The 27,080-nt window shown below is 44.8% G+C and overlaps 1 protein-coding gene across 8 annotated transcripts in view; it reads left to right on the top strand.

Moving 5' to 3' along the window:
* Positions 1–27,080, top strand: part of fnbp1b (formin binding protein 1b) — a 311,579-nt gene that overhangs the window by 270,540 nt on the left and 13,959 nt on the right. For 6 of the 8 annotated variants that reach the window (XM_072488661.1, XM_072488660.1, XM_072488659.1 and 3 more), the window contains 2 exons: positions 14,743–14,882; positions 16,377–22,687. In XM_072488661.1, coding sequence (XP_072344762.1) covers positions 14,743–14,882; positions 16,377–16,555 — 319 coding nt within the window. In that variant the 3' untranslated portion in view covers positions 16,556–22,687. Of the gene's footprint in view, positions 1–14,742; positions 14,883–16,376; positions 22,688–27,080 lie in introns of those variants that run through there. The other 2 variants (XM_072488654.1, XM_072488655.1) reach the window with 2 other exon arrangements.

Below are 27,080 nucleotides of genomic sequence, written 5' to 3'. Positions count from 1 at the left end.
AATGAATGTCAGCTGGCTATTTGATCATGTCCTCACTTAAAGTTCACATGCATGCATACTTCCCAGCAAGTGTAGGTTCATAATGGAAACTCTCCCTGTGACCATCATAATGTTCTTTTTAACTATTTACTAATTGAGCTTTTCGGCATTTTCACAGGCAATAAAGAATCATAGAATGGTTACAGAATAGAAGGAGGCTCTTTGTGTTCATGATGGCTCTCTGCAGGAATAATTCAGCGAGCCCCACTCCTTCGTGCTTTCTGCACAGCCCTGCAATTTTGTTCTCTTTGGGTAATCATCCGATTTCCTTTTGAAAGTCTCAGTTGAAACTGCCGCCATCACACTATTATGCAATATGTTTAGTACCTGGAATGCATTGCCTAAAAAAAAAAGTATTTCCTCATGTCATCTTCAGTTGCTTTGCTATTGACCTTAAATTGGTCCTCTGGTTCTCATCTCCTACACCAGTGAAATAGTTTCCCCCAATTTTCTTTGTCCAGGCGCCCCATTATTTTGAACACCTCTTTCAAATTTCCTCTCAGACCTCTCTTAGGAGAACACCGGCTTCTCTGATCTATCCTTGTAACTAAGTCCCCCATCCTAGAACCTGTTATGGGCTAGGAATTAGAGAACCCCAGTGTATCATGGAGTTCACCTGACCCACAACTTTTAAAAGATTGTGGTATGGGGAACACACGGCCCACTCCACAGGTGTGATACAGCAGAAATGGAAAAGTTTTTTTTTTTTTAAATATATTTCATTGAAAATTTTTTCCAAACAATTTTTCCCTCTTACAAAGCAAACGAAACAATAACAAAACAGAAATTTTTAACAATACACAGGTAACAAAACCCCATTGTCTATTGACCTAAACTAAACTAAACCCCCCCCCCCCCCCCCCTCCCCGTGGGTTGCTGCTGCTGGTCATCTGTCTTCCCTCTAACGTTCCCCTAGGTAGTCGAGAAATGGCTGCCACCGCCTGGTGAACCCTTGAGCCGATCCTCTCAGGGCAAACTTTATCTGCTCCAGTTTAATGAACCCCGCCATATCATTTACCCAGGCCTCCAGTCCGGGGGGTTTCGCCTCCTTCCACATGAGCAGGATCCTGTGCCGGGCTACTAGGGACGCAAAGGCCACGACATCGGCCTCTTTCGCCTCCTACACTCCCGGCTCTTCCGCAACTCCAAATAGAGCTAACCCCCAGCCTGGTTTGACCCGGGCCTTCACCACCTGCGAAATCACTCCCGTCACTCCCTTCCAATACCCTTCCAGTGCCGGGCACGCCCAAAACATATGTGCGTGGTTTGCCGGGCTCCCGCCACACCTCCCACATTTGTCCTCCGCTCCAAAGAACCTGCTCAATCTTGCCCCCGTTATGTGTGCTCTATGTAGCACCTTAAATTGAATCAGGCTAAGCCTGGCGCATGAGGAAGAGGAATTCACCCTGCTTAGGGCATCAGCCCACATACCCTCCTCTATCTCCTCCCCTAATTCTTCTTCCCACTTTCCTTTTAGTTCGCCCACCGACTCCTCCCCCTCTTCCCTCATCTCTCTATAAATCTCTGACACCTTGCCCTCTCCGACCCACACCCCTGAAAGCACCCTGTCCTGTATCCCCTGTGTCAGGAGCACGGAAATTCCCTCACCTGTTGCCCAGTAAACGCCCTCACCTGCATATATCGCAAGAAATTTCCCCGGGGCAACTTATACTTTTCCTCCAATGCTCCCAAGCTCGCAAAAGTCCCATCTATAAATAAATCTCCCACCTTCCTAATTCCCAACTGGTACCAGCTCTGAAATCCTCCATCCATTCTTCCTGGGCGAACCTATGGTTGTTCCTGATAGGGGACCCCACCAGGGCTCCCCGCACCCCTCTCTGTCGCCTCCACTGTCCCCATTTGTTCAGTGTTGCCGCCACCACCGGGTTCGTGGTAAACTTTTTAGGTGAGAACGGTAGCGGCGCCGTCACCAGCGCCTCTAAACTCGTCCCTTTACAGGACTTTCTCTCCAGTCTTTTCCACGCCGCTCCCTCACCCTCCATCATCCATCTACGTATCATTGCCACATTGGCGGCCCAATAGTAATCACCCAAGTTCGGTAGTGCCAGTCCTCCTCTGTCCCTACTACGCTGAAGGAGCCCCCTCCTTACTCTCGGAACTTTCCCTGCCCACACGAAGCTCGTGATGCTCCTATCTATTTTATTTAAAAAGGTCTTGGTGATTAGTATAGGGAGACATTGAAATACAAATAAGAACCTCGGGAGGACCATCATCTTAATTGCTTGCACCCTGCCCGCCAGCGATAGAGGCTGCATGTCCCACCTCTTGAAGTCCTCCTCCATTTGTTCTACCAGCCGTGTCAGATTAAGTCTGTGCAAGGTTCCCCAGCTCCTAGCGATCTGAATCCCCAGGTATTGGAAGTTTCTTTCCACTTTCCTTAGCGGTAAGCCTTCTATCTCTCTACTCTGGTCCCCTGGATGTATCACAAATAATTCACTCTTCCCCGTGTTTAGCCTATACCCCGAGAATTCCCCGAACCCCCTCAAAATTTGCATAACCTCTATCATCCCCCCCGCTGGGTCCGACACGTATAACAATAGGTAATCTGCGTATAACGAGACTCGGTGTTCTTCTCCCCCTCTAATCACCCCTCTCCATTTCCTGGAGTCTCTCAACGCCATGGCCAGAGGTTCAATTGCCAACGCGAACAACAATGGAGACAGCGGGCACCCCTGTCTTGTTCCCCTATATAATCGGAAATACTCCGATCTATGTCGACCTGTAACTACGCTTGCCGTTGGAGCCCCATAAAGAAGTCTAACCCAGCTAATAAACCCGTTCCCAAACCCAAACCTCCTGAACACTTCCCATAAATACTCCCACTCCACCCTATCAAATGCCTTCTCTGCGTCCATTGCCGCCACTATCTCTGCCTCCCCCTCCACTGGGGAATCATTATCACCCCTAATAGTCGTCGCACGTTAACATTCAGTTGTCTCCCTTTTACGAACCCTGTCTGGTCTTCGTGCACCACCCCCGGGACACAGTCCTCTATCCTCGATGCCAGTACCTTTGCCAGCAATTTGGCGTCCACGTTCAATAGTGAAATAGGTCTATAGGACCCGCACTGCAACGGATCTTTGTCCCTCTTCAAAATTAGCGATATCGTCGCCTCCGACATCGTCGGGGGTAGAGTCCCCCCTTCCCTGGCCTCATTGAACGTCCTCGCCATCAACGGGGCCAACAAGTCCACATATTATCTGTAATATTCCACCGGGAACCCGTCTGGCCCCGGGGCCTTCCCTGCTTGCATGCTTCCCAGTCCCTTAATAACCTCGTCCACCTCAATCGGCGGCCCCAGGCCTGCCACCTCCTGCTCCTCCACTTTCGGGAACCTCAATTGGTCCAGGAACTGCCGCATCCCCTCCTCTCCCTCTGGGGGTTGAGACCTATACAGTTCCTCATAGAAGGTCTTGAACACCTCATTTATCTTTCCTGCCCTTCGCACCGTGTCTCCCCTTTCGTCTCTAATTCCTCCTATCTCCCTCACTGCTGCCCTCTTTCGCAATTGATGCGCCAACAGGCGACTAGCCTTTTCCCCATATTCATACCTCCTCCCCTGTACCTTCCTCCACAGTACCTCCGCCTTTCTGGTGGTCAGAAGGTCAAACTCCGTCTGGAGTCGTCTCCTCTCCCTGTACAATTCCTCCTCCGGGGTCTCTGCAAATTCCCTGTCCACCCTTAAAATCTCCCCCAGTAATCTTTCCCTTTCCTTGGCCTCTGTTTTCCTTTTGTGGGCCCCAATAGAGATCAGCTCTCCTCTGACCACCGCTTTTAATGCTTCCCAGACCACTCCCACAGGGACCTCGCCGTCGTCATTGACCTCCAGGTATCTCTCAATACACCCCCGCACTCTTGCACACACTCCCTCATCCGCCATCAGTCCCACCTCTAATCGCCAGAGTGTTCTCTGCTCCCTGTCCTCTCCTACTTCCAGGTCCACCCAATGTGGGGCATGATCCGAAACCGCTATGGCTGAGTACTCAGCTTCTTCCACCCTAGAGATCAACGACCTTCCCAACACAAAAAAATCTATCCGGGAGTGCACTTTATGGACATGGGAGAAGAAGGAAAACTCCCTAGCCCTAGGTCTAAGAAATCGCCATGGATCCACTCCCCCCATTTGGTCCATAAACCCCTTAAGTACCTTGGCCGCTGCCGGCCTTCTTCTGGTCCTTGAGCTGGATCTATCTAGCCCCGGGTCCAGCACCGTATTAAAGTCCCCTCCTAAAATCAAGTTTCCTGCCTCCAGGTCCGGTATACGCCCCAGCATCCGTCTCATGAATCCCGCATCATCCCAATTTGGGGCATACACATTAACCAACACGACCTCCATTCCCTCCAGCCTACCACTCACCATTACATATCTACCTCCGCGGAAAAGTATTTTTTAAAGCAAAACAATGTTTATTCTATGAACTCAAGTTAACCTTTTTAACACATACAATGAACATCTTAGCAACCATTAATTCAAATACACCCCAAAAGACTACAACACTAAGTAAACCTTTAAGCTTTCCTTTTTAACATCCATACGACTTAAAAATAAAACCTTTATCAGAAGCACATCAGGTTAAAGTCACTACTGTTATTAGTTTTAAATCACCAGGATCGATTTACAGTCTTTAGATTACAGAGTGAGATTCATACACCTTCTGGCTGTGATTGCAGCTAACCAGCTCTGAAAACGAAACTAAAACACACCCTGCAGCAAACAGCCAAAAGCGAAAGTAAAAGGTTGACAGACAGCCCAGCTCCACCCACTCTGACATCGCTGCAGTAATAAACACCCATTTCTTAAAGGTACTCTCACTACAGATATTTATATACACACCCATTTATAAACACCCATTTCTTAAAGGTACTCTCACATGACAAACCATACTTGTAAATCTTTCCCACGCCCTCTCCAGTGCCTTTACTTCCTAAGATGTGCTGCCCAGAATTGAACTCAATACTCCAGTTGAGGCCAAACTAGTGTTTTGTAAAAGTTCATTATGGCTTCTTGCATTTGTACTCTGTCTCTATTATAAAGCACCACTTTCTCAACCTGCCCGGCCACCTTCAACAATTTGTGCACATATATCCCAAGGTCACTCTACTCCTGCATCCATTTAAGAATTGTTTTTTTTTCATATTGTCTCTCATTATTTCTGTATGTGTCACTTCTCACTTATCTGCATTTGATCTGCCACGTTCCCCTCTATTCCACCAGTCTGACTGTCCTCTTGAGGTCTATCACATGCCTCTTGCAATAATTCAGCTTTTGTGTAATTGCACATTTTGGAATTATGCCCTCCAGACAAAAGTCAACGTAGATCAAGAAAAGCAGAGGTATTGTACTGACCTCCGGAGGTCTTATACTGCTCTCCAGTGACACTAGCACATACCTTCCTCCGTTCTGACAGGCCACCTTTCACCACTACTCTCCATCTCCTGTCACTGAGACAACTTTGTATCCATGCTGTCACTGTCTCTTTTATAACAGGCTTTGACTTTGCGAACAGACCTGTTATGTTGCATTCAAATGTCTTTTGCGAATCCATCAACCACATTACTTGGTTACCTCATCGAGGCACAATTTACCTTTGACAAATCCATGCTGGCTTTCCTTAATTAATCCGTAATTCTCCAAGTTACCGTTTGCTTTGCCCTGGGTTCAAGGTTTCCCAATACAATGATTATATTGACTGACCTATGATTACTGGGTTTATTTGTATGGCTTTTTTGAACAAGGCTATAAGTTCTGCAATTCTCCAGCCCTCTGGCACCACCCCTGATTTGAATGCAGATTGGAAGGTTATTGCTAGTGTTTCTGTAATTTCCATCTAGACATAGACATAGAATTTACAGTGCAAAAGGAGGCCATTCGGCCCATCAAATCTGCACCAGCCCTTGGAAAGAGCACCCCACTGAAGCCCACACCTCCACCCCATACCCAGCAACCCCACCCAACCCTTTTGGACACTAAGGGCAATTTAGCATGGCCAATCCACCTAACCTGCACGTCTTTGGACTGCATCCCTTGGTCTCCTCAGATGCACCTCATCCAATTTTGGTGACTTAGCAATTCTTAAGTACAGCCATCATTTCTAATATATCCTCTTAATTCCACTTTTAGCCCATACAACTACTTCCTCGTTCACTATGACTGAAGCAGCATCTTCTCCCTATTTCAAGGCAGATTTGTTTAGTGCTCCGCCTTCCTCTCTGCCTCCATGCATAAATCCCCTTTTTGGTCCATAATTGGCCCCACCCCTCCTTTTACTCCCTCATTTTAGTATTTATACATTGTGATCGAAGACTGTTATGTTAGCTGCCAATCTCTTCTCATATCCCCTCTTTGCTTTTCTTATTACCTTTTTTCCTCTGAGTATTCTATAGTCAGCCTAGTTCTCATTTATATTGTAAACCTTACATCTATCATATGCACCATTTCACTGCTCCATTTTTGTCATCCAGGGAACTCTGGCTTTGTTTGTTCTACCTTTCCCCATTGTGCAAATATATGTCAGTTTAAGCCAATCATTGTTCAAATTCAGATTTACCTGCCAATTTTAGATACCAATTTCCCTGGGCCAGATCCATTCTCAACTGAAATATGACGCTCAGTTTTTTAATTCTTTCACAGGATGTTGACTTTGCTGGCTAATCCAGCATGTATTGCCCTTGAGAAGGTGGTGCTGAGTCACCTTCTTGAACCAATGTAGTCCATGTGGTGTAGATACACCCACAGTGCTGATAGGGAGGGCGTTCTAAGATTTTGACTTAGTGGCAGTGAAGGGACAGCAATATATTTCCAAGTCTGGAAGGTGTCTGGTATGGAGGAGAACCTGCAGATGGTGGTATTCCTCTGGGTGCTCTGGTTCCCTCCCACAGTCCAAAGATGTGCAGGTTGGGTGGGGTTGCAGGCATAGGGTGGGTGAGTGCACCGAGATCGGGTGCTCTATCAGAGGGTCGGTGCAGACTCGATGGGCCAAATGGATGACTTCTGCTCTGTAAGGATTCTGTGATGGTGCTACCCTGGTTCTTCTAGGTGGCAGAGGTCACGGGTTTGGAAGGTGCTGTTGAAGAAGCTTTGGTGAGTTGCTGCAGTGCATCTTATCGATGATACACACAATACTGCGTTGGTGATGGGGGGAATGAATATTTATTGTGGTGGATGGGGTGCTAATCAAGCAGGTTGCTTTGTCCTAGAGTTTCTTGACTGTTATTGGAGCTCCACTCATCCAGGCAAGGGGAGTGTATTCCATTCCACTCCTGACTTGTGCCTTGTTAGATGGTGGACAGACTTTGGGGACTCAGGAGGTGAGTTACTCAAGGCAGAATTCCATGCTCTGTAGTCACAGTATTTATATGGCTGGTCCAGTTCAGTTTCTGCTCAATGGGGCGGCATGGTATCACAGTGGTTGGCACTGCTGCCTCATAGCACCAGAGACCCGGGTCCAATTCCAGCCTTGGGTGACTGTCTATGTGGAGTCTGCCCGCGTCTGCCTGGGTTTCCTCTGGTTCCCTCCCACAGTCCAAAGATGTGCAGGTTGGGTGGGTGAGTGCACCGAGATCGGGTGCTCTATCAGAGGGTCGGTGCAGACTCGATGGGCCGAATGGATGACTTTTGCTCTGTAAGGATTCTGTGAATGGTAGCCCCAGGGTTTTGTTAGTGGAGAATTCAACCACGGTAATGCCTATGAATGTTGAGGGTTGGATCCTTTCTTGTTGGAGGTCTCATTGGCGCTTGTGGGACACAAAATATTACTTGGCCGTATATGTGCTGGGAATGACTCCAACCAGCAGAGAGTTTCCCCTTACTCCCTTTGTTTCCAGTTTTCCAAGATTCCTTGATGCTCTCCTCCGTCAAATGATTCCTTAATGTCAACGGCAAACACTTTCACCTCACCTCTTGAGTTCAACTATTTTGTCCATTTTTGGACCTCAACTGCAGTGAGGTCAGGAAATGAGTGGTCTTGGCAGAACCCAAACTAAGTATCAGTGAGCAGGTTATTGCTGAGTAAGTGTTGTTTGATAGATGTCGACAACATCTATGCCCCGTGCAAAGCCAGTTGTGAGTTGCTTGACCTGTACAAAATCTATCCCATTTAGCACAATGGTAGTGCCAGACAGTATGATGCAGGGTATCCTTATTGTGCGAGATTGGGCCACAAGGTTATAGATTGTGATTGTGTGCAATTCTGCTGCTGCTGATGGCCATCAGTACTCCGTGCATAGCCAGTTGTGAGTTGCTTGACCTATACAAAATCTTTTATGTTGAAGGTCAAAAATGGACTGATGGAGCAGTAATTGGTCAGGTTGGATTTAACCGCCGTTTCGTGTACATATACAGGCCTTGTCGGGTAGATGCTTGTGTTTTGCTGCACTGGAACAGCTTTGCTGGCCGCGAGACTAGTTCTGGAGCACGGATCTTCAGTGCTATTGCCGAAATATTGTCAGTTCCCATATCCTTTGCTGTATCCTATACCTCCAGCCATTTCTTGATATCATGTGGAGTGAATCAATTGGCTGAAGATTGGCATCTGTGATACTACAGACATCAGGAAGATGCTGAGATGGATCATCCACTTGGTACCTCTGACTAAAGATGATTATCAACGCTTTAGCCGTGTCTTTTGCACTGATGCTGGGCTCCCCCGTCTTTGGGCTTGGGGATGTTTGTGGAACCTCCTCTTTCAGTTAGTTGTTTAATTGTCCCCTGCCATTCATGACTGGAAAAGGCGGAAATGCAGAGCTTAGATCTGATCGCTTGGTTGACTATTTCTGTCTATTGCATACTACTTCCGTTTTTTGGCACGGAAGTAGTCCTGTGCTGTAACATCACCAGGTTGACAACTCATTTTAAGGTACGCCTGGTGCTGCTTTTGGTATGCTCTCCTGCACTCTTCATTGAACCAGAGTTGATCCCCCAGCTTGATGGTAGCAGTAGACTGGGAGATTGGGCCACAAGATTACAGATTGTGATTGTGTGCAATTCTGCTGCTGCTGATGGCCGTCAGTACCCCGTGCATAGCCAGTTGTGAGTTGCTTGACCTGTGCAAAATCTATCCCATTTAGCACGATGGTAGTGCCACATAGTATGATGCAGGGTATCCTTATTGTGAAGATGGGACTTGGTATTCGCAAGAACTATGCGGTGGTCACCTCTACCAATACTGTCATGGACAGATGCATTTTTGACAGTGATATTGGTGAGAAGGTAATTTAGTTTTTTCCCTTTTGTTAGTTCCCTCACTACCTGTCACAGATCCAGCCTAGTAGCTATGACCTTTTGGACACGGTCAGTAGTGGTTCTGCCGCGTCACTCTTCGTGATGGACTTTGAAATCTCATACTCAGAGTGCATTCTGTGCCCTTGTTGCCCTCGGTTCTTCTTCCAGGTAGTGTTCAACATGGTGGAGTACTGATTCATCAGTTGGGGGGGTGGGAGGTGCGATGGTGCGGTAGGTGATAAGCAGCAGGAGGTTTCCGTGCCCATGTTTGACCTGATACCATAAGACTTCATGGAGTGTGGAGTCGATGTTGAGAACTCCCAGGGCAACTCCCTCCTGACTGTATACCGATGTGCCACCATCTCTGGTGGATTTGTCTTGTCGATGGGACACAACATACCCAGGGATGGTGATAGTGGTGGCTGGGACTTTATCCGTAAGGTATGATTCCATGAGTATAACTATGTCAGTTTGGCGCTTGACTAGTATGTGGGACAGCTTTCCCAATATTAGCAGAGGCTCCCAGATGTTAGTAAGAAGGACATTCATGGGTTGATTGGGCTGGGTGAACCATTATTGTTTCTGGTGCTTAGGTCGATACGGGATGGTGCATCTGATTTCATTGCATTCAGATTTTGTAACGGTTTGATACAACTGAGTGACTGAGGGCATTTTGGAGGGTATTTTAAGAGTCAGCCATATAGCTACTGTATATCTTTGTACTTCTTTATAATTGCCTTGCAAATTTGTTTCTCTGTATCTTTCCCATTAGTTGGCAGCCACAGAAATACATCTGGTAGTACCTCAATTATTTCCAACCAAATAGATTCCGCCCTTGACCCCTCATGGGTATCCTTTCTCTGTCCAGCTCTGTAATCAATATCTTAATTAATACTACACTTCCTCCATTTTTCCTTCCATATCTTTCTTGAGCACATTGTAACCAGTTATGTTTAATACCCAATTTTACAATCCCTTTGAGCCAGGTCTCCGTTAGTATCACATCATATTTCTTGATGTCTATCTGCATCTACAGCTCACCAACCTTATTTACCACACTAAGAGTTCGCAGACATTCACTGTCAACCTAATTTAGGTTACTACCAGATGTAACTGCAATTCCCTTTCCTCTGACCACCCCGTGCTTTATTATTTTTTTACTCCAGTGCTATCTCTCCCCCAGTCATTTGTGCACCTGATTTTTCCTTTCTAATGTTACATTCTGGTTCCCATCCCCCACCAAGTTTGTTTAAATATTAGTGAACTAAGAATACGAATTGTGATTGCTGGAAATCTCTAATAAAATAGCAGTGCTATTGCTGTTCGGCAAGCTGGTCAACATCTGTTATAACTATAAGCAAGAATAAATTATTGCTTTAATGTTCCCCAAGTTAATTTCCAGTAATTGGTGAGAAATTTAATTCTGTCCTCTTACTAATCATACTTTAACTCTTTAGTGGGTAAATTAGGAAACATCAATTTCATGGAATTAGATTTGTTTATTGCCACGTGTACCGAGATACAGTGAAAAGTATTTTCCTGCAAGCAGCTCAACAGATCATTAAGTACGTGAAAAGAAAAAGAAATAAAAGAAAATACATAATAGGGCGACACAAGGTACACAATGTAATTACATAAACACCGGCATCGGGTGAAGCATACAGGTGTAGTGTTAATGAGGTCAGTCCACAAGAGGGTCATTTAGGACTCTGGTAACAGCAGGGAAGAAGCTGTTTTTTAGTCTGTTTGTGCGTGTTCTCAGACTTTTGAATCTCCTGCCCGATGGAAGAAGTTGGAAGAGTGAGTAAGCTGGGTATGGAGCAATATTGACACCTTATCAACTACAATGTCTACTGCTAGGCACCGTAGTATGCATTCTAATAGAGGAGTAATTGAATTCAGTGGAAATAACCTAATCATAGGAGTGATCAATTCATGTCAACCACTGAAGACTGCTGGAAATTTTGAACATTTCCCTCCAAAAAAGCTTGTTGCGGTTAGGTCAATTAAATTTTCAAAACTGAAATAGAATTTTATTAGATATAGGTATTATGATAGTTGGAGCAAAGGCAAGCCAATAAAGTTGAGTAGAAATCGACCATGATCTAATTAAACGGGGGAACAGGCTCGAGGGGCTGAATGGACTACTGCTCCTATGATGATCATCAGCTGAACTTTAAATAATCATTTTCTGTGCTCACTTCCTGCTCACTGCTTTCAATATTTTGTTAAAGTAAAACACTCCTGTTACCTTGCCAAAATTAGTATTTTGAAAGTATGATATGGCAGTTGTTCCCAAACATTTGCACCCTGAAGATGTTTTCTTTCTTATGAGGAAAAGTTTGAATAGATTTTTCTAACTTTTTTCTAGTGCCCTACTGATTTTTCATTGTCTATTTTGGCGCCGGGACCCAAGTTGGAAAACAAATTGACTCCAAGTGAAAGTCAATTCCAAAGGTTCTTTTTTTCCCTCTGTTAACGAAATGTAATAGAATGAATGATTGGTTTTCGTGGACTCACCTGACCCAGTTTTGATCCATTTTCAAGTCCAAAAAAGGTATCACTATTGCAAAATACATTTTCTTGGCTCTTATCATTAGTGGCCATTACTGAAACATGGTTAAAGGATGGTCACGACTGGGAATTAAATATCCAAGGGTATCAAACTATTCGGAAGGACAGAGTGGATGGTAAGGGAGGTGGTGTAGCTCTGTTATTTAAGGATGACATCCGGGCAATAGTAAGGGATGACATCGGAGCTATGGAGGATAAGGTTGAATCCATTTGGGTGGAAATCAGGAATAGTAAGGCGAAAAAGTCACTGATAGGAGTAGTCTATAGGCCACCAAATAGTAACATTATGGTGGGGCATGCAAGAAATAAAGAAATAACTGATGCATGTAGAAATGGTACAGCAGTTATCATGGGAGATTTTAATCTACATGTCGATTGGTTCAAACAGGTCAGTCAAGGCGGCCTTAAGGAGGAGTTTATAGAATGTATCCGCGATAGTTTCCTAGAACATGCAGAGGATACCGGAAGTCTGCAGAGGGATTTGGATAGGTTAAGTGAATGGAATACAATGTTGACAAATGTGAGGTTATCCATTTTGGTAGGAATAACAGCAAAAGGGATTATTATTTAAATGATAAAATATTAAAACATGCTGCTGAGCAGAGAGACCAGGGTGTGCTCGTGCATGAGTCGCAAAAAGTTGGTTTATAGGTGCGACGGGATTAAGAAGGCAAATGGAATTTTGTCCTTCATTGCTAGAGGTATGGAGTTTAAGACTAGGGAGGTTATGCTGCAATTGTATACGGTGTTAGTGAGGCCACACCTGGAGTATTGTGTTCAGTTTTGGTCTCCTTACCTGAGAAAGGACGTACTGGCACTGGAGGGTGTGCAGAGGAGATTCACTAGGTTAATCCCAGAGTTGAAGGGGTTGGATTACGAGGAGAGGTTGAGTAGACTTGGACTGTACTCGTTGGAATTTAGAAGGATGAGGGGGGATCTTATGGAAACATATAAAATTATGAAGGGAATAGATAGGATAGATGCGGGCAGGTTGTTTACATTGGCAGGTGAAAGCAGAACTAGGGGGCATAGCCTCAAAATAAGGGAAAGTAGATTTAGGACTGAGTTTAGGAGGAACTTCCACCCAAAGGGTTGAGAATCTATGGAATTACTTGCCCAGTGAAGCAGTTGAGGCTCCTTCATTAAATGTTTTTAAGATAAAGATAGATAGTTTTTTGAAGAATAAAGAGATTAAGGGTTATGGTGTTCGGGCCGGAAAGTGAAGCTGAGTCCACAAAAGATCAGCCATGATCTCATTGAATGGCGGAGCAGACTTGAGGGGCCATATTGCCTACTCCTGCTCCTAGTTCTTATGAAACCCAGTCATGCCCAGATTGGAAAATTTGTGCATTCCACCATAAAGATAATAAATATAGGTATGGTTTCAAACTACAAGCTGTGAAAAAGCAAAGGCTACATTATACATGTTATTCTTCAGATCAGATCAAATTATCATCGGCTCCAATACTCTTGATGCATAATTGCAGCAGTCGGGCAGCACTTCTGCACAGATGACAAGTGTAGATGGTTGTGAAGTTCACTGTGACATGTTGTGTTGCACTGGATTACTTACTATATTTTGAAGAATAATATTATTCACTTACTTGGAATAAGTATGTCATTTTGTTCTGACACTCTGAGCTAGGACGTGGTCAATTCCAGCCCCTCTTGACCCGGAGTCGCAACACAATTGAATCAACCAATAATTCTTAGAAAATACCGAAGTCTTTGGCCCTTGGCTGCACAATAATTATAGTCACCAGGTTTGTAAATGTAAACAGAAGAACTATAATAAAATATGCAGCAAATATAACTGGTTCAGACTATTATCTAATTCCTAATCCCCCACTTTAACTTGCCCCACCCTCTATATATACACACACACACACACACGCACACGTGCACACACACACAAGACAGACACACACTGGGGAGAAGAGGGGTGTAAACATAATAATGAAAGGGATAAGAGTCTTTGTTTCAGATGGTTGTTTCTAGCACACTTTCCTTCAAACAGGCTTCCAGATCAAGATTTCTGTTTCCAGTCTATAATGCTTTTCACTGCAGATTCATTCAGGTCTCTGCAGTTGTGGTTAGTACTGCACCCTCACGGCACTGAGGATCCGGGTTCAATCCCAGCCCTGCGTCACTGTCCATGTGGAGTTTGCACATTCTCCTCATGTCTGCATGGATCTCACTCCCACAACCCAAAAGATGTGCAGGGTAGATGATTGGCCACACTAAATTGTCCCTTAATTGGAAAAAAGAATTGGATACTCTAAATTTATTTTTAAAAAAAATTTAAGTCTCTGCAGCTTCAGAAACACAGCAGCCCACAGCATTTCTGGAGTAAACATGAGGAAGAGAGAGCAGGTCCTTTTCTCTGTGTGTTCAGGTCTTAACTCTGTTGTTGCACTCAGGCAGGATCCAATTACCACCTGTTACCGGGCAGAATACCGCCTTTTGGCCAAGTCATTGACCACCAGCCAACCAATCAAACCAAGTCCCTCCCTATCTCTCAGGTGCCACAAAGTCTGAGTTCCAAAGCTAGCAGAGTGTTCTCTTTTGTAACTCTTGAATTCCTCAATTTCCACTGCTCAATCTAAAGATATATGTCCATTAAGCATCCATGATCAAAATGACGATGCCAAAAATAAAGAAAAGAGAAATAAAGGAATCAGCAGGAAGGACCCCTACAATTTGTTCCTTAATTGCTGTGCTATATTTATGGTCATGGTGTGATAAATCAATATTGTGTTATGTGACATTGTATTGCTTCAAGGCGCCAAGTCTTTTTAGCCTTATAAAGCAGTTGCGTGTGCATCTGATTCTATGTGTTTTGGATAATGCTGTTCTGTAGTTACTATGTATATCTTTTTCTTGAGCAGTCCTGATGGTAGTTACACCGAAGAACAAAACCAGGACCCTCAGTTAAAAGTTGCAGCACAGAGCGAATTTGATGATGAGTTTGATGATGAAGAAATACTAGCAGCAATTGGCACATGCAAAGCCGTGTATTCTTTCGAAGGTATACTGCAAAGAAAACTGCTCAGAAATCTTTTGGAATTTTATTTTAATCCTGCTAAAGAGCGCTAAATGTTCTCCTCCAATTTCCAACACAGTAAATTCCCTGGTCTCTATGCATTTATTGAGGCTAGGACCCAAATAGAGACGAAGTGCTGCCCCAAAAGTAGAATGAATCAAATAATTTGCTCCCTCTATCTCGCGTGGGTCATTCCCTAAGAGGTGGTTTTCTTTAAGGTCGGTGTGCTAAATTGAAATAATCTAGAGAAAGGGAGAGGGTGAGAATTGGCATTTGTGTTGTGCTTTTGGTGGTGAGGTGGTTCTCGTTTGATTATTTATCTCCAACAGCAACGACAGAAGATGTGCAGATTAGGTGGATTGGCCATGCTAAATTGCCCTTAATGTCCAAAAGGTGGGGTGGGGTTACTGGGTTACGGGAATAGGGTGGAGGTGTGGACTTGGGTAGGGTGCTCTTTCCAAGGGCCGGTGCAGACTCGATGGGCCGAATTGCCTCCTTCTGCACTGTAAATTCTATGATTCTAAGGGATTAAAAACTGCTCTCACTGAGCAGGTTTACTTAAACAATTCTTGGGTTTATGGGGAGTTCACTGAGTAGAGGGCAAATCATCAGAAGAGTTAACCGGAAAACAATTTTGTACTCTGGCACAAGTGGTTAGCACTGCTGCCTCACAGCGTCAGGGACCCAGGTCAATTCCGGCCTTGGGTGACTTTCTGTGTGGAGTTTGCAAGTTCTCCCTGTGTCTGCATGGGTTTCCTCCCACAGTCCAAAGATGTGCAGGTTAGGTGGATTGGCCATGCTAAACTGCCCCATAGTTCCAAAGATGTGCAGGTTAACTACGGCTATAAGGATAGGGCGAGGTAGGGTGCTCTTTCAGAGGGTCAGTGCAGACTCAATGGGCCGATTGGCTTTCTTCTGCACTAGGAATTCTTTGGATTTTATTCTGTGCAGTATTGAGGTTGGGCAAAGCTGAAATAGCTACAGCCTCAACCAAAAAATGGTGCACATAATGGATGAATCCATCCTAAATCTTTTCAAGTATCCTGTTTTAAGTGAAACTTTTCAGGGGTTATTAACATTAAAAAAAATAACAGTGCAAAATTCTCCCAAATTGAAAAAAATCTCCACGTTCTCCAGAAAAATGTACTCCTGTCCCAAATCCTAGATTGAGAGGTACATAGCACGTGGAAGAAAGGAGTTTTTCCCCTAAAGCTGTTTGTGTTTGTCATCTGGTTTGTCACCAGGGGCTGGTTTAGCACACTGGGCTAAATAGCTGGCATTTAAAACAAACCAAGGCAGGCCAGCAGCACGGTTCAATTCCCATACCAGCCTCCCCGAACAGGCGCTGGAATGTGGCGACTAGGGGCTTTTCACAGTAACTTCATTTGAAGCCTACTTGTGACAATAAGCGATTTTCATTTCATTTCATTTCATTTCTGATCTTATTTTGCCTGTTTTGTGCAACTTGTTTCAATTCAGGTCAAAATGAAGGAACAATAGCAATGGCGGAAGGAGAAACACTGAGGGTGATAGAGGAAGATAAAGGAGACGGTTGGACAAGAGTTCGACGGAGTGAGGATGAGGAAGGATACGTTCCAACATCCTATGTGGAAGTATATTTGGACAGAAATACCAAAGGTGCAATGACTTACATCTAGTTTTAAGAAAACTCTAGGTGAAAGTTTTGTCCGACAGGGCCACGTGCTGTGTTACACACAGATAGGAGAAGCTACTAAGTGCAATATACAGTGTGGTCATTATCGTGCAGTATATAAACACATGTTTTAACACATTGTGGAGTCGAGAGGGAGAACATGGAGTGTTAATGGTTGTCTGTTCAGTGAGGTTGCATTTTGTCGCACATATCAATGCCAATACTGGAGTTAGTGTTTTTGTGAAACCTAATGTCCATTGTCCATGACCATACATACGTCTTTTTTTGAAGTTTGAAAATTAAAATCACTTATGATACAGTTTAAAAGTTAGAAATTGCTCAAAACAATTAAGTTCAAAATTATGTTCCAATTTGTATGCATATTTTACTCATTCAATGGCTGCTCAATATTATTTATTAATACTGAATTTTAATTGTTTACTCATCAACAGAATCCTCGACTTACTCCCAAGCTGGATACAGCCGCATTGCAGTCAAATCCCATTTGTAACATAGATAGTGTTCAACGAAGGTATCATTACCTTCTTTCTGTTTCCTTACTGGCATTGTCCTATAGTACAACAGTAACTACACTTCAAAGTATTTCATTGACTGTAAAATACTTTGGGACATCGACGGATCATGAGAAATTCGATATGAAAACAAATTCACCCTTTTTCACTTTTCCTCTTTCTTACTTTCTCCATTGAATGGCTCTGTGGGAGCCATTTATTTGGAAATATGTCATTGATTACATTGGACAAATGCCATTTAAAAAACAGATGCCAGTGCTGCAATTTGGATTTCTCCGCAATGAAGTTGAATCCAGCAAAAAATTCAAGATCAAGGATTTTGTTGTTAAGTAACCCAATGAATTGCATCTTTGTTTAATATTATGGTAGTGTTTCCTTTCTATAATATCACACTCATTGCATAACTTGTGTGTTCAGTTGGTTCCACTATATTACAATATTGGTATCCTTATTACTTGACCATTTTTTAAATAGCTGTACGGTTATAGTTTTAAATGTCATTCTTTTCATGGTCGCCAATTATTGTCCATTTGGCACACCAGGTACATGTCAGTCAGTAGTTTAAAATGGTTTTTTTAATTGATATTGCTGTTTCAATTGTTCATCCACTTTGCTGTAAGAAAAACAGATATGAGACAAAGTATTGAATGCAACTACTTTGCACGCCAAGTCTGTATATGTGGAAGCTGTCATTCTTAGTCAGAATACTATACTGGCAGAGATTTGTTAACTGCATGAAGACTTTTCCAGAGTTTTTTCTGTTGCATGAAACCATATAGTATATCTAAAAGCTTGAAATTCCTTTTCACTGTCCATCAATTATCAGTGTTCGAATTTGTGAAGCAAAAGCTATGGGCGGGATTCTCCGTTGGCCGACGCCGAAATCGGGAAAGGTGATTGGGCAGAGAATAGGTTCTGACGCCAAAATCGCAGCAGATACCGATTTGATGCCAACTCGGGATTCTCCATTACCTCGACTGTGATGTCAATGCGTTCCGCAACGCACGTGCAGCAAACACCATTTGAATGTCATCAGCAGGCCTGACCCGGTACTCTCCGGGTGTCTGTGATTCACCACCTCTGATGGGCCGAGTTCCCGACGGCACGATTCATTTGTGCTTTAAAAATCGTGAAACTGGCGTGGCAGCTGTTAAGTGAGAGAGAGGGAGTACGGAAAGTGTCCAACTTCGCCATAGTTTGCTGACAGTTGTACTGCTGGCCGGGTGGCTTCTGCTAGGGCCGGAGGGAGTGCCAGGAGGTGGGCTGTGGGGTCGGGGTGGATGGGCACGGAACACCGTTGACGCAGCCGACAAGGCAGCCATGCAGCTGCGCACTGCGCTAATAGCCCACTTTGAACTTAGTGCCACGGGTGGTATAGGTGTCCCCCGAGGGCAACCCCCTTGTGCCCTCTGGCCCCAGCCGATCCATCAGCTATATGGGCGCACTCCAGCACAACCAGTGCTATCTTGTTGGCTGGGATAGGCGTGTGTTGGAAGTGTAATGTGTATGTGCAGTTGTAGCTTGTCAGCCTCCCGGGTGTCTATCATGGACTCGGCGTATCTGGCATCGTTTTTCATTGGAATCGATTGTGTTCCACACGGCATCGTGCTTGACCCTTATGAGTAGAGGAATCGGTCCAGGTGTGGCGCCAATTTTTCTGTCGTGGAAGTCCACAAATTCTGCGTTGGCGTCAACACTTACTCTCAGAAACGGAGAATCCTGCCCTTTATGTTTAATGCAATGCTTTGCTTTATGGCAGTAAGCTTTAGAATTGTGTTTGAACAAAATCACTCTGAAAGAAAAGCTTCTTTTTTGGTGTAAATATAATGCTAATCAGTTCTCAGTACAATGAAGGACTTTACACGCTCAAAACATAACTCTCTACTGTGTATTAATGTAAAACTGATCTGCAGCTAAGTCAAGCAGAATGCAACTATTTTTCAATGTAATTATTGTTACCCAAGCACACAGCTCCACGCCAGTTGCATCCTATGACTATTGGAGTTCTCCACAACATGTAGGCTGGAGAAATAATTTGTGCTTGATGCCTGAGCATGAATCACAATTCACAAAAATGAGTCAGTAAATGACCTTTTTGATATCTTAAAATTTTTTCCAGATTTTATTCCTATTTACAGGCCAGAATTATTGTATAAGCAGATGGAGTTTAATCCGGACAAATGTGAGGTAATGCATTTTGGAAGGTCTAATGCAGGTAGGGAATATACAGTGAATGGTAGAACCCTCAAGAGTATTGACAGAGAGATTGAGGTGTACAGGTCCACAGGTCAATGAAAGGGCAACACAAATGGAGAAGGTAGTCAAGAAGGCATACGGCATGCTTGCCTTCATTGGCCGGGGCATTGAGTATAAAAATTGGCAAGTCATGTTGCTGCTGTATAGAACCTTAGTTAGGCCACACTTGGAGTATAGTGTTCAATTCTGGTCGCCACACTACCAGAAGGATGTGGAGGCTTTAGAGAGGATGCAGAAGAGATTTATCAGGATGTTGCCTGGTATGGAGGGCATAAGCTATGAGGAAAGGTTGAATAAACTCGGTTTGTTCTCACTGGAACAACGGAAGTTGAGGGGCGACCTGATAGAGGTCTACAAAATTATGAGGGGCATAGACAGGGTAGATATTCAGAGACTTTTTCCCAGGGTAGAGGGGTCAATTACTAGGGGGCATAGGTTTAAGGTGCGAGGGGCAAGGTTTAGAGGAGATGTACGAGGTAATTTTTTTACACAGAGGGTAGTGGGTGCCTGGAACTCGCTGCCGGAGGAGGTGGTGGAAGCAGGGACGATAGTGACGTTTAAGGGGCATCTTGACAAATACATGAATAGGATGGAAATAGAGGGATACGGACCCAGGAAGTGTAGAAGATTTTAGTTTAGACAGGCAGCATGGTCGGCGCAGGCTTGGAGGGCCGAAGGGCCTGTTCCTGTGCTGTACATTTCTTTGTTCTTTGAATTGCGCACCCACTTTGAACCAACAATCTGCGCAGTCATGGGGTTTGACCCTTTGTGTTACACAGCCTGACGTTCAAGACTGCGGATCATCACGATAGTCTCAAGGGCAATTAGGGATGGAAAGTAAATGCAAACCTATTCAACTATTTGCATATCATGTGAACAAATCAAAAATGTCAGTATTTTTTTTTAAAAGAGGCTACAAATTTTAGTAGTCTAGCAACATCTATGGACAGTGGAGCAGACACCTAACTTTTTGTACTTGCCTTCAGGGCGGAAAGTCAGACCTGATTCCAAGCGAGTGGGTGGCATGCCTGGACCACTGTCCAATGAAGGACAGTGGCCCGCTTCGAGAGCTACGGCAGAAGTGCCACGAGGAGGCTACTGCAGAGACAGGATAGAGTGCCAGGCCCCAATGATTGGAGTTTTGTGATGCACACTCCAGGAAAGCTCTGTAGCTGCTGGGCCAGTCGGAACTGCCAGAAGGGCTACTCCATGAGCCATGGATGAAACATACAGGGTCAGGAAGTGGCTGATAAGTCGCCAATTAATTGGCCGCTTGCCTCCAGCTAGCAGGCAGCTGTGCTGTAGGGGTTCCTGCCTCCTGTAATCTCCATGGTGGCCTCTTGTCGCCTTCTTCCACCATTTTGTTAGGCGCCTCCAAGCGCATCTGCAGAAGGCTGCGTTTTAGTCCATGCTTCAGGTCTGTGACCTTTCAAGAGAACTTACTGATGAAAGGTCACGAATCTTATAAGTTAACTTTGTTTCATTTCAGATGCTGCCAGATCTGCTCATTTTTATTTTGCTGCAGATTTCCAGTATCTGCAGCATTTTGTTTTCATGTCACTAATTGAAATTATTCCATCACACCAAACCCCGCTATGTAAATGCTGGAAGTGCAGAGTTGATTATTTTAAGTGGATAATGTTTGTTTTAATTTGTGTCCGAGAGCAGCATGGTGACGGAGTGGTTAGCACTGCTGTCTCACAGCGTGAGGACCCCGATTCAATTCTGGCCCCCGGGTCACTGTCCGTGTGGAGTTCGCACATTTCTCCATGTTTCCGTGGGTCTCACTTCCACAACCCCAAAGAAGTGCAGCCTAGGTGGATTGGTCACGCTAAAATTGTCCATTTATTGGGAAAAAAATAATTGGGTGCTCTAAATTTATATTTAAAAAATAATTTGTGCCTGAGTTTACCTAATTTTTCTAAAATATTTTTATTCAGGGGATTTTCCATTTTACGATATACACAACACTCATTCAACTTTATACAATTTTCATAATAAACTAATGACGCACCATCCCACACCGGGTGCCCTGGTTTTTATTTTTTGAAAACCGCACCCCCCTCATCCAGCTCAAATTAAAACCTCCTCTTCATTTTCTCCAGATGCAGAAACTCTGACAGATCTCCCACCCATGCAATTGCCCTTGGTGGCTCTGGAGCCCGCCACCCTAACAAAATCGTCCTCTGGACTATCAGGAAGGCAAAGGTCAATACATCAGCTTTTCTCCCCTCCTGCACACCCAACTCTCTGATACCCCAAATATCACCACCCATGGTGCCCCCCTTACCTCTGAATGACATTAACTGGAAAAAACTCTCAGAACTTCCCCAATTTTGGACAGGAACAGAACATGTTCTGTCCAAACTAAAAAGTAGGACCTCAAAGGTAGTAATCTCAGGATTGCTACCAGTGCCACGTGATAGTAAGAGTAGGAATGACAGGATAGCTAGGATGAATACGTGGCTTGAGAGATGGTGCAAGAGGGAGGGTTTCAAATTCCTGGGACATTGGGACCGGTTCTGGGGGAGGTGGGACCTGTACAAATCGGACGGTCTGCATCTGGGTGGGACCGGAACCAATGTTCTCGGGGGTGTGTTTGCTAGTGCAGTTGGGGAGGGTTTAAACTAATGTGGCAGGGGGATGGGAACCGATGTAGGAAGTCAGTGGGGACAGAAACAAAAGGCAGGAAGGGAGAGTGTGTAAAGCATGACCTGAGAAAGCAGGGCAGAGAGCAAGGAAGGTCTACATTAAACTGCATTTATTTCAATGCAAGGGGCCTGACGGGCAAAGCGGATGAACTCAGGGCATGGACGGGCACATGGGACTGGGATATTATAGCTATGACTGAAACATGGCTAAGGGAGGGGCAGGACTGGCAGCTCAATGTTCCGGGGTACAGATGCTATAGAAAGGATAGAACAGGAGGTAAGAGAGGAGGGGGAGTGGTGTTTTTGATTAGGGAGAACATCACGGCAGTACTTAGAGGGGAGATATCCGAGGGTTCGCCCACTGAGTCTATATGGGTGGAACTGAAAAATAAGATGGGAGAGATCACCTTGGTAGGACTGTACTACAGGCCCCCAAATAGTCAGCGGGAAATTGAGGAGCAAATATGTAAGGAGATTACAGATAGCTGCAAGAATAATAGGGTGGTAGTAGTAGGGGACTTTAACTTTCCCAACATTGACTGGGACAGCCAGAGCATTAGGGGCTTGGATGGAAGGAAATTTGTTGAGTGTATTCAGGAGGAATTTCTCATTCAGTATGTGGATGGACCGACTAGAGAGGGGGCAAAACTTGACCTCGTCTTGGGAAATAAGGAAGGGCAAGTGACAGAAGTGCTAGTGAGAGATCACTTTGGGACAAGTGACCATAACTCCATTAGTTTTAAGATAGCTATGGAGAATGATAGGTCTGGCCCAAGAGTTAAAATTCTTAATTGGGGCAAGGCCAATTTTGATGGTATCAGACAGGAACTTGCAGAGGTAGATTGGGGGAGACTGTTGGCAGGCAAAGGGACGGCTGGTAAATGGGAGGCTTTTAAAAATGTGTTAACCAGGGTGCAGGGTAAGCACATTCCCTTTAGAGTGAAGGGTAAGGCTGGTAGAAGTAGGGAACCCTGGATGACTCGAGATATTGAGACTCTGGTCAAAAAGAAGAAGGAGGCATATGACGTACATAAGCAACTGGGATCAAGTGGATCCCTTGAAGAGTATAGAGATTGTCGAAATAGAGTTAAGAGGGAAATCAGGAGGGCAAAAAGGGGACATGAAATTGCTTTGGCAAATAATGCAAGGGAGAATCCAAAGAGATTCTACAAATACATAAAGGGGAAAAGAGTAACTAGGGACAGAGTAGGGCCTCTTAAGGATCAACAAGGGCATCTATGTGCAGAGCCACAAGAGTTGGGTGAGATCCTGAATGAATATTTCTCATCGGTATTCACGGTGGAGAAAGGCATGGATGTTAGGAAACTAAGGGAAATAAATAGTGACGTCTTGAGAAGTGTGCATATTACAGAGGAGGAGGTGCTGGAAGTCTTAAAGCGCATCAAGGTAGATAAATCCCCGGGACCTGATGAAATGTATCCCAGGGTGTTGTGGGAGGCTAGGGAGGAAATTGCGGGTCCCCTAACAGAGATATTTGAATCATCGGCAGCCACAGGTGAGGTGCCTGAAGATTGGAGAGTGGCGAATGTTGTACCCTTGTTTAAGAAGGGCAGCAGGGAAAAGCCTGGGAACTACAGACCGGTGAGCCTAACGTCTGTAGTAGGTAAGTTGCTAGAAGGTATTCTGAGAGACAGGATCTACAAGCATTTAGAGAGGCAAGGACTGATTCGGGGCAGTCAGCATGGCTTTGTGCGTGGAAAATCATGTCTCACAAGTTTGATTGAGTTTTTTGAGGGGGTGACCAAGAAGGTAGATGAGGGCAGTGCAGTAGACGTTGTCTACATGGACTTTAGCAAAGCCTTTGACAAGATACCGCATGGTAGGTTGTTGCAGAAGGTTAAGGCTCACTGGATCCAGGGTGAGGTTGCCAATTGGATTCAAAATTGGCTGGACGACAGAAGGCAGAGGGTGGTTGTAGAGGGTTGTTTTTCAAACTGGAGGCCTGTGACCAGTGGTGTGCCTCACCCATCGGTGCTGGGTCCACTGTTATTTGTGATTTATATTAATGATTTGGATGAGAATTTAGGAGGCATGGTTAGTAAGTTTGCAGATGACACCAAGATTGGTGGCACAGTGGATAGTGAAGAAGGTTATCTAGGATTGCAAAGGGATCTTGATCAATTAGGCCAGTGGGCCGACGAATGGCAGATGGAGTTTAATTTAGATAAATGTGAGGTGATGCATTTTGGCAGATCGAATCAGGCCAGGACCTACTCAGTTAATGGTATGGCGTTGGGGAGAGTTATAGAACAAAGAGATCTAGGAGTACAGGTTCATAGCTCCTTGAAGGTGGAGTCGCAGGTGGACAGGGTGGTGAAGAAGGCATTCGGCATGCTTGGTTTCATTGGTCAGAACATTGAATACAGGAGTTGGGACGTCTTGTTGAAGTTGTACAAGACATTGGTACGGCCACACTTGGAATACTGTGTGCAGTTCTGGTCACCCTATTATAGGAAGGATATTATTAAACTAGAAAGAGTGCAGAAAAGATTTACTAGGATGTTGCCGGGACTTGATGGTTTGAGTTATAAGGAGAGGCTGGATAGACTGGGACTTTTTTCCTTGGAGCGTAGGAGGCTTAGGGGTGATCTTATAGAGGTCTATAAAATAATGAGGGGCATAGATAAGGTAGATAGTCAACATCTTTTCCCAAAGGTAGGGGAGTCTAAAACTAGAGGGCATAGGTTTAAGGTGAGAGATTCAGAAGGGCCCAGAGGGGCAATTTCTTCACTCAGAGGGTAGTGAGTGTCTGGAATGGGCTGCCAGAGGTAGTAGTAGAGGCGGGTACAATTGTGTATTTTAAAAAACATTTAGATAGTTACATGGGTAAGATGGGTATAGAGGCTTATGGGCCAAGTGCGGGCAACTGGGACTAGCTTAATGGTAAAAACTGGGCGGCATGGACTGGTTGGGCCGAAGGGCCTGTTTCCATGCTGTAAACTTCTATGATTCTATGTGGGTGTGGTTCGCTGGCCCCCTTGACCACCGCTCACATCTGTCCTACACCTCCAGAAAAAAAACATTTGTGTGTGTTTTGGCCATATGTGCTCTGTGCACACTTTAATCGGGTTCAGTCTCGCACACGAGGAGATAGAGTTTATCCTTTGTACGGCCTCAACCAACACTTCCCTCCTCCCCCTTCAAAGGCACCACCCGACTCTTCCTCTCACTTCTTCTTCGTCTCCTCCAGCGAGGTCCTCTCCCTCCATCAACTGCCCATAGATATCTGAAATCTTCCCATCCCCTATCTCATCCTCAGAAACTACCTTGTCCATCAGTGAGGCAGGGGTAACTGAGGGCACTTAGCCAGCTCCTTCCGGACAAAGTTCCTAACCTGTAAATACCTGAACCCAGTTCACCCTGGGAGCTGAAATTTTTCCAGCAGTTCCTCCAACCCTGCAAATCTACCCTCTGCAAACAAATCCCTAAATCTCTCTACCCCCCTCCCGTTCCCAGACCATGAATGTCATGTCCAACCCCGCCAGGATAAATCTGTGGTTTCCTCAATGACACTACCTCCAAGCCGGGAATCTAGCCCAGATCTCTGGCGCTGTTAAACAACAGTGCTAACCACTGTGCTACCGTGCCGCCCCAAACGTAGACCAATCGTAACGGTACCTGAAGGCGGGGGGGAGGTCTCAGACAATTGGAGACCCCTGCGTGGTCGGGGACAGTGAGAATGGCGCCCCGATATGCGAGGAATCTTTTTAAAAATAAATTTAGAGTACCCAATTCATTTTGTTTTCCAATTAAGGGGCAATTTAGCGTGGCCAATCCACCTAGCCTGCACATCTTTGGGTTGTGGGGGCAAAACCCACTCAAACACGGGGAGAATGTGCAAACTCCACACGGACAGTGCCCCAGAGCCGGGATCGAACCTGGGACCTCGGCGCCGTGAGGCATCAGGGCTAACCCACTGCGCCAACTTGCTGCCCTCATATGCAAGGAATCTTTTCAGCTTCAGCTCGTCAGCAGGAGGTGCCTCTGAGTGCAGCCTTGACAGGAAGAAACTCCCTGAGGCCATGAAAACCAGCAAAGTGCTGTTGAATAGTGGGGTGTTCCTTGGCACACCCCGCTAAATGCACCATTCAGTCTTTAACTTGAGTCCACTGAATCGCGCCCCTGGTCTAATACCTGGGTAACTATACAACTGAAGCTGCCCCCACCTCAGATTCTCCCTCCGAGTCAGTTTGAAAGGATCCTCCATCAGAAAACTGCCCTGAAAAATCAGAGGAAACAAAGTATGTATTTGTTATGTCTGTACAGGGGTCAAAATAGGGGTAACGACCCTGGATAGAATAATCTACCCTATATTCACGAGTTTAGAAGGATGAGAGGTGACCTCGTTGGAACATATTAAATTCTTAAAGGACTTGGAAGGATAGATGCTGAGAGGTTGTGTCTCCTGGAGAGTCTAGAACTAGGGCTAAAGACCACTTAAGACTGAAAGAGTGATTTCTTCACATAATATAGTGAATCTGGTGCTTAGCAATTGAATATATAAGAAATGGCAATTGATAGATTATTGGACACCAAAATAATCAAGGGGTGTGACGATAGGAAGGAAAGTGGAGTTGACGTAGAAGATCAGCCATGGTCTTATTGAATGTGGAGTAGATTCAATCGGCTGTACGGCTTACTTTTGCTCCTGGTGCTGGGTAACGTTTTGTGGGGAAAATTCCCAGTTTGCAGAACTTGAATTTTCTAGTTTTCATTCCACAATTGGGTAGTTAGTTGAGTAAATAGCTGCATTCTTTGTTTGAAATAACAAGCAATGGAAAGGTCAGATGGTGCAGCTACTTTGTACAGCTGTGTTGATTGGAGAAATGTGTTTAAACATTTGCTTTGTTGCTTGGAATGTTATTTACTTTCAAAGTCTGAAATTCATAAGTTTTGGATTGCAAGTCAGTGCCTGAAGCCTTTGAAGGAATGGTCACAGAAAATCATCTGCATTTACCATGTTGTAGTATAAATTAAAAATTGTTTTAATAGAAGTGAGCAAAAGATTCCCTTTTGCCTTTTCTATCAGGAAAGTATTATGACTTTCGGATTTCATGTACTTAAAAGT

This window comes from Scyliorhinus torazame, chromosome 22, assembly GCF_047496885.1.
Source record: "Scyliorhinus torazame isolate Kashiwa2021f chromosome 22, sScyTor2.1, whole genome shotgun sequence".
Classification (NCBI taxonomy): domain Eukaryota; kingdom Metazoa; phylum Chordata; class Chondrichthyes; order Carcharhiniformes; family Scyliorhinidae; genus Scyliorhinus; species Scyliorhinus torazame.
Note: the sequence above shows the minus strand (reverse complement) of the source record. Positions and strands in the feature narration are given on the sequence as shown.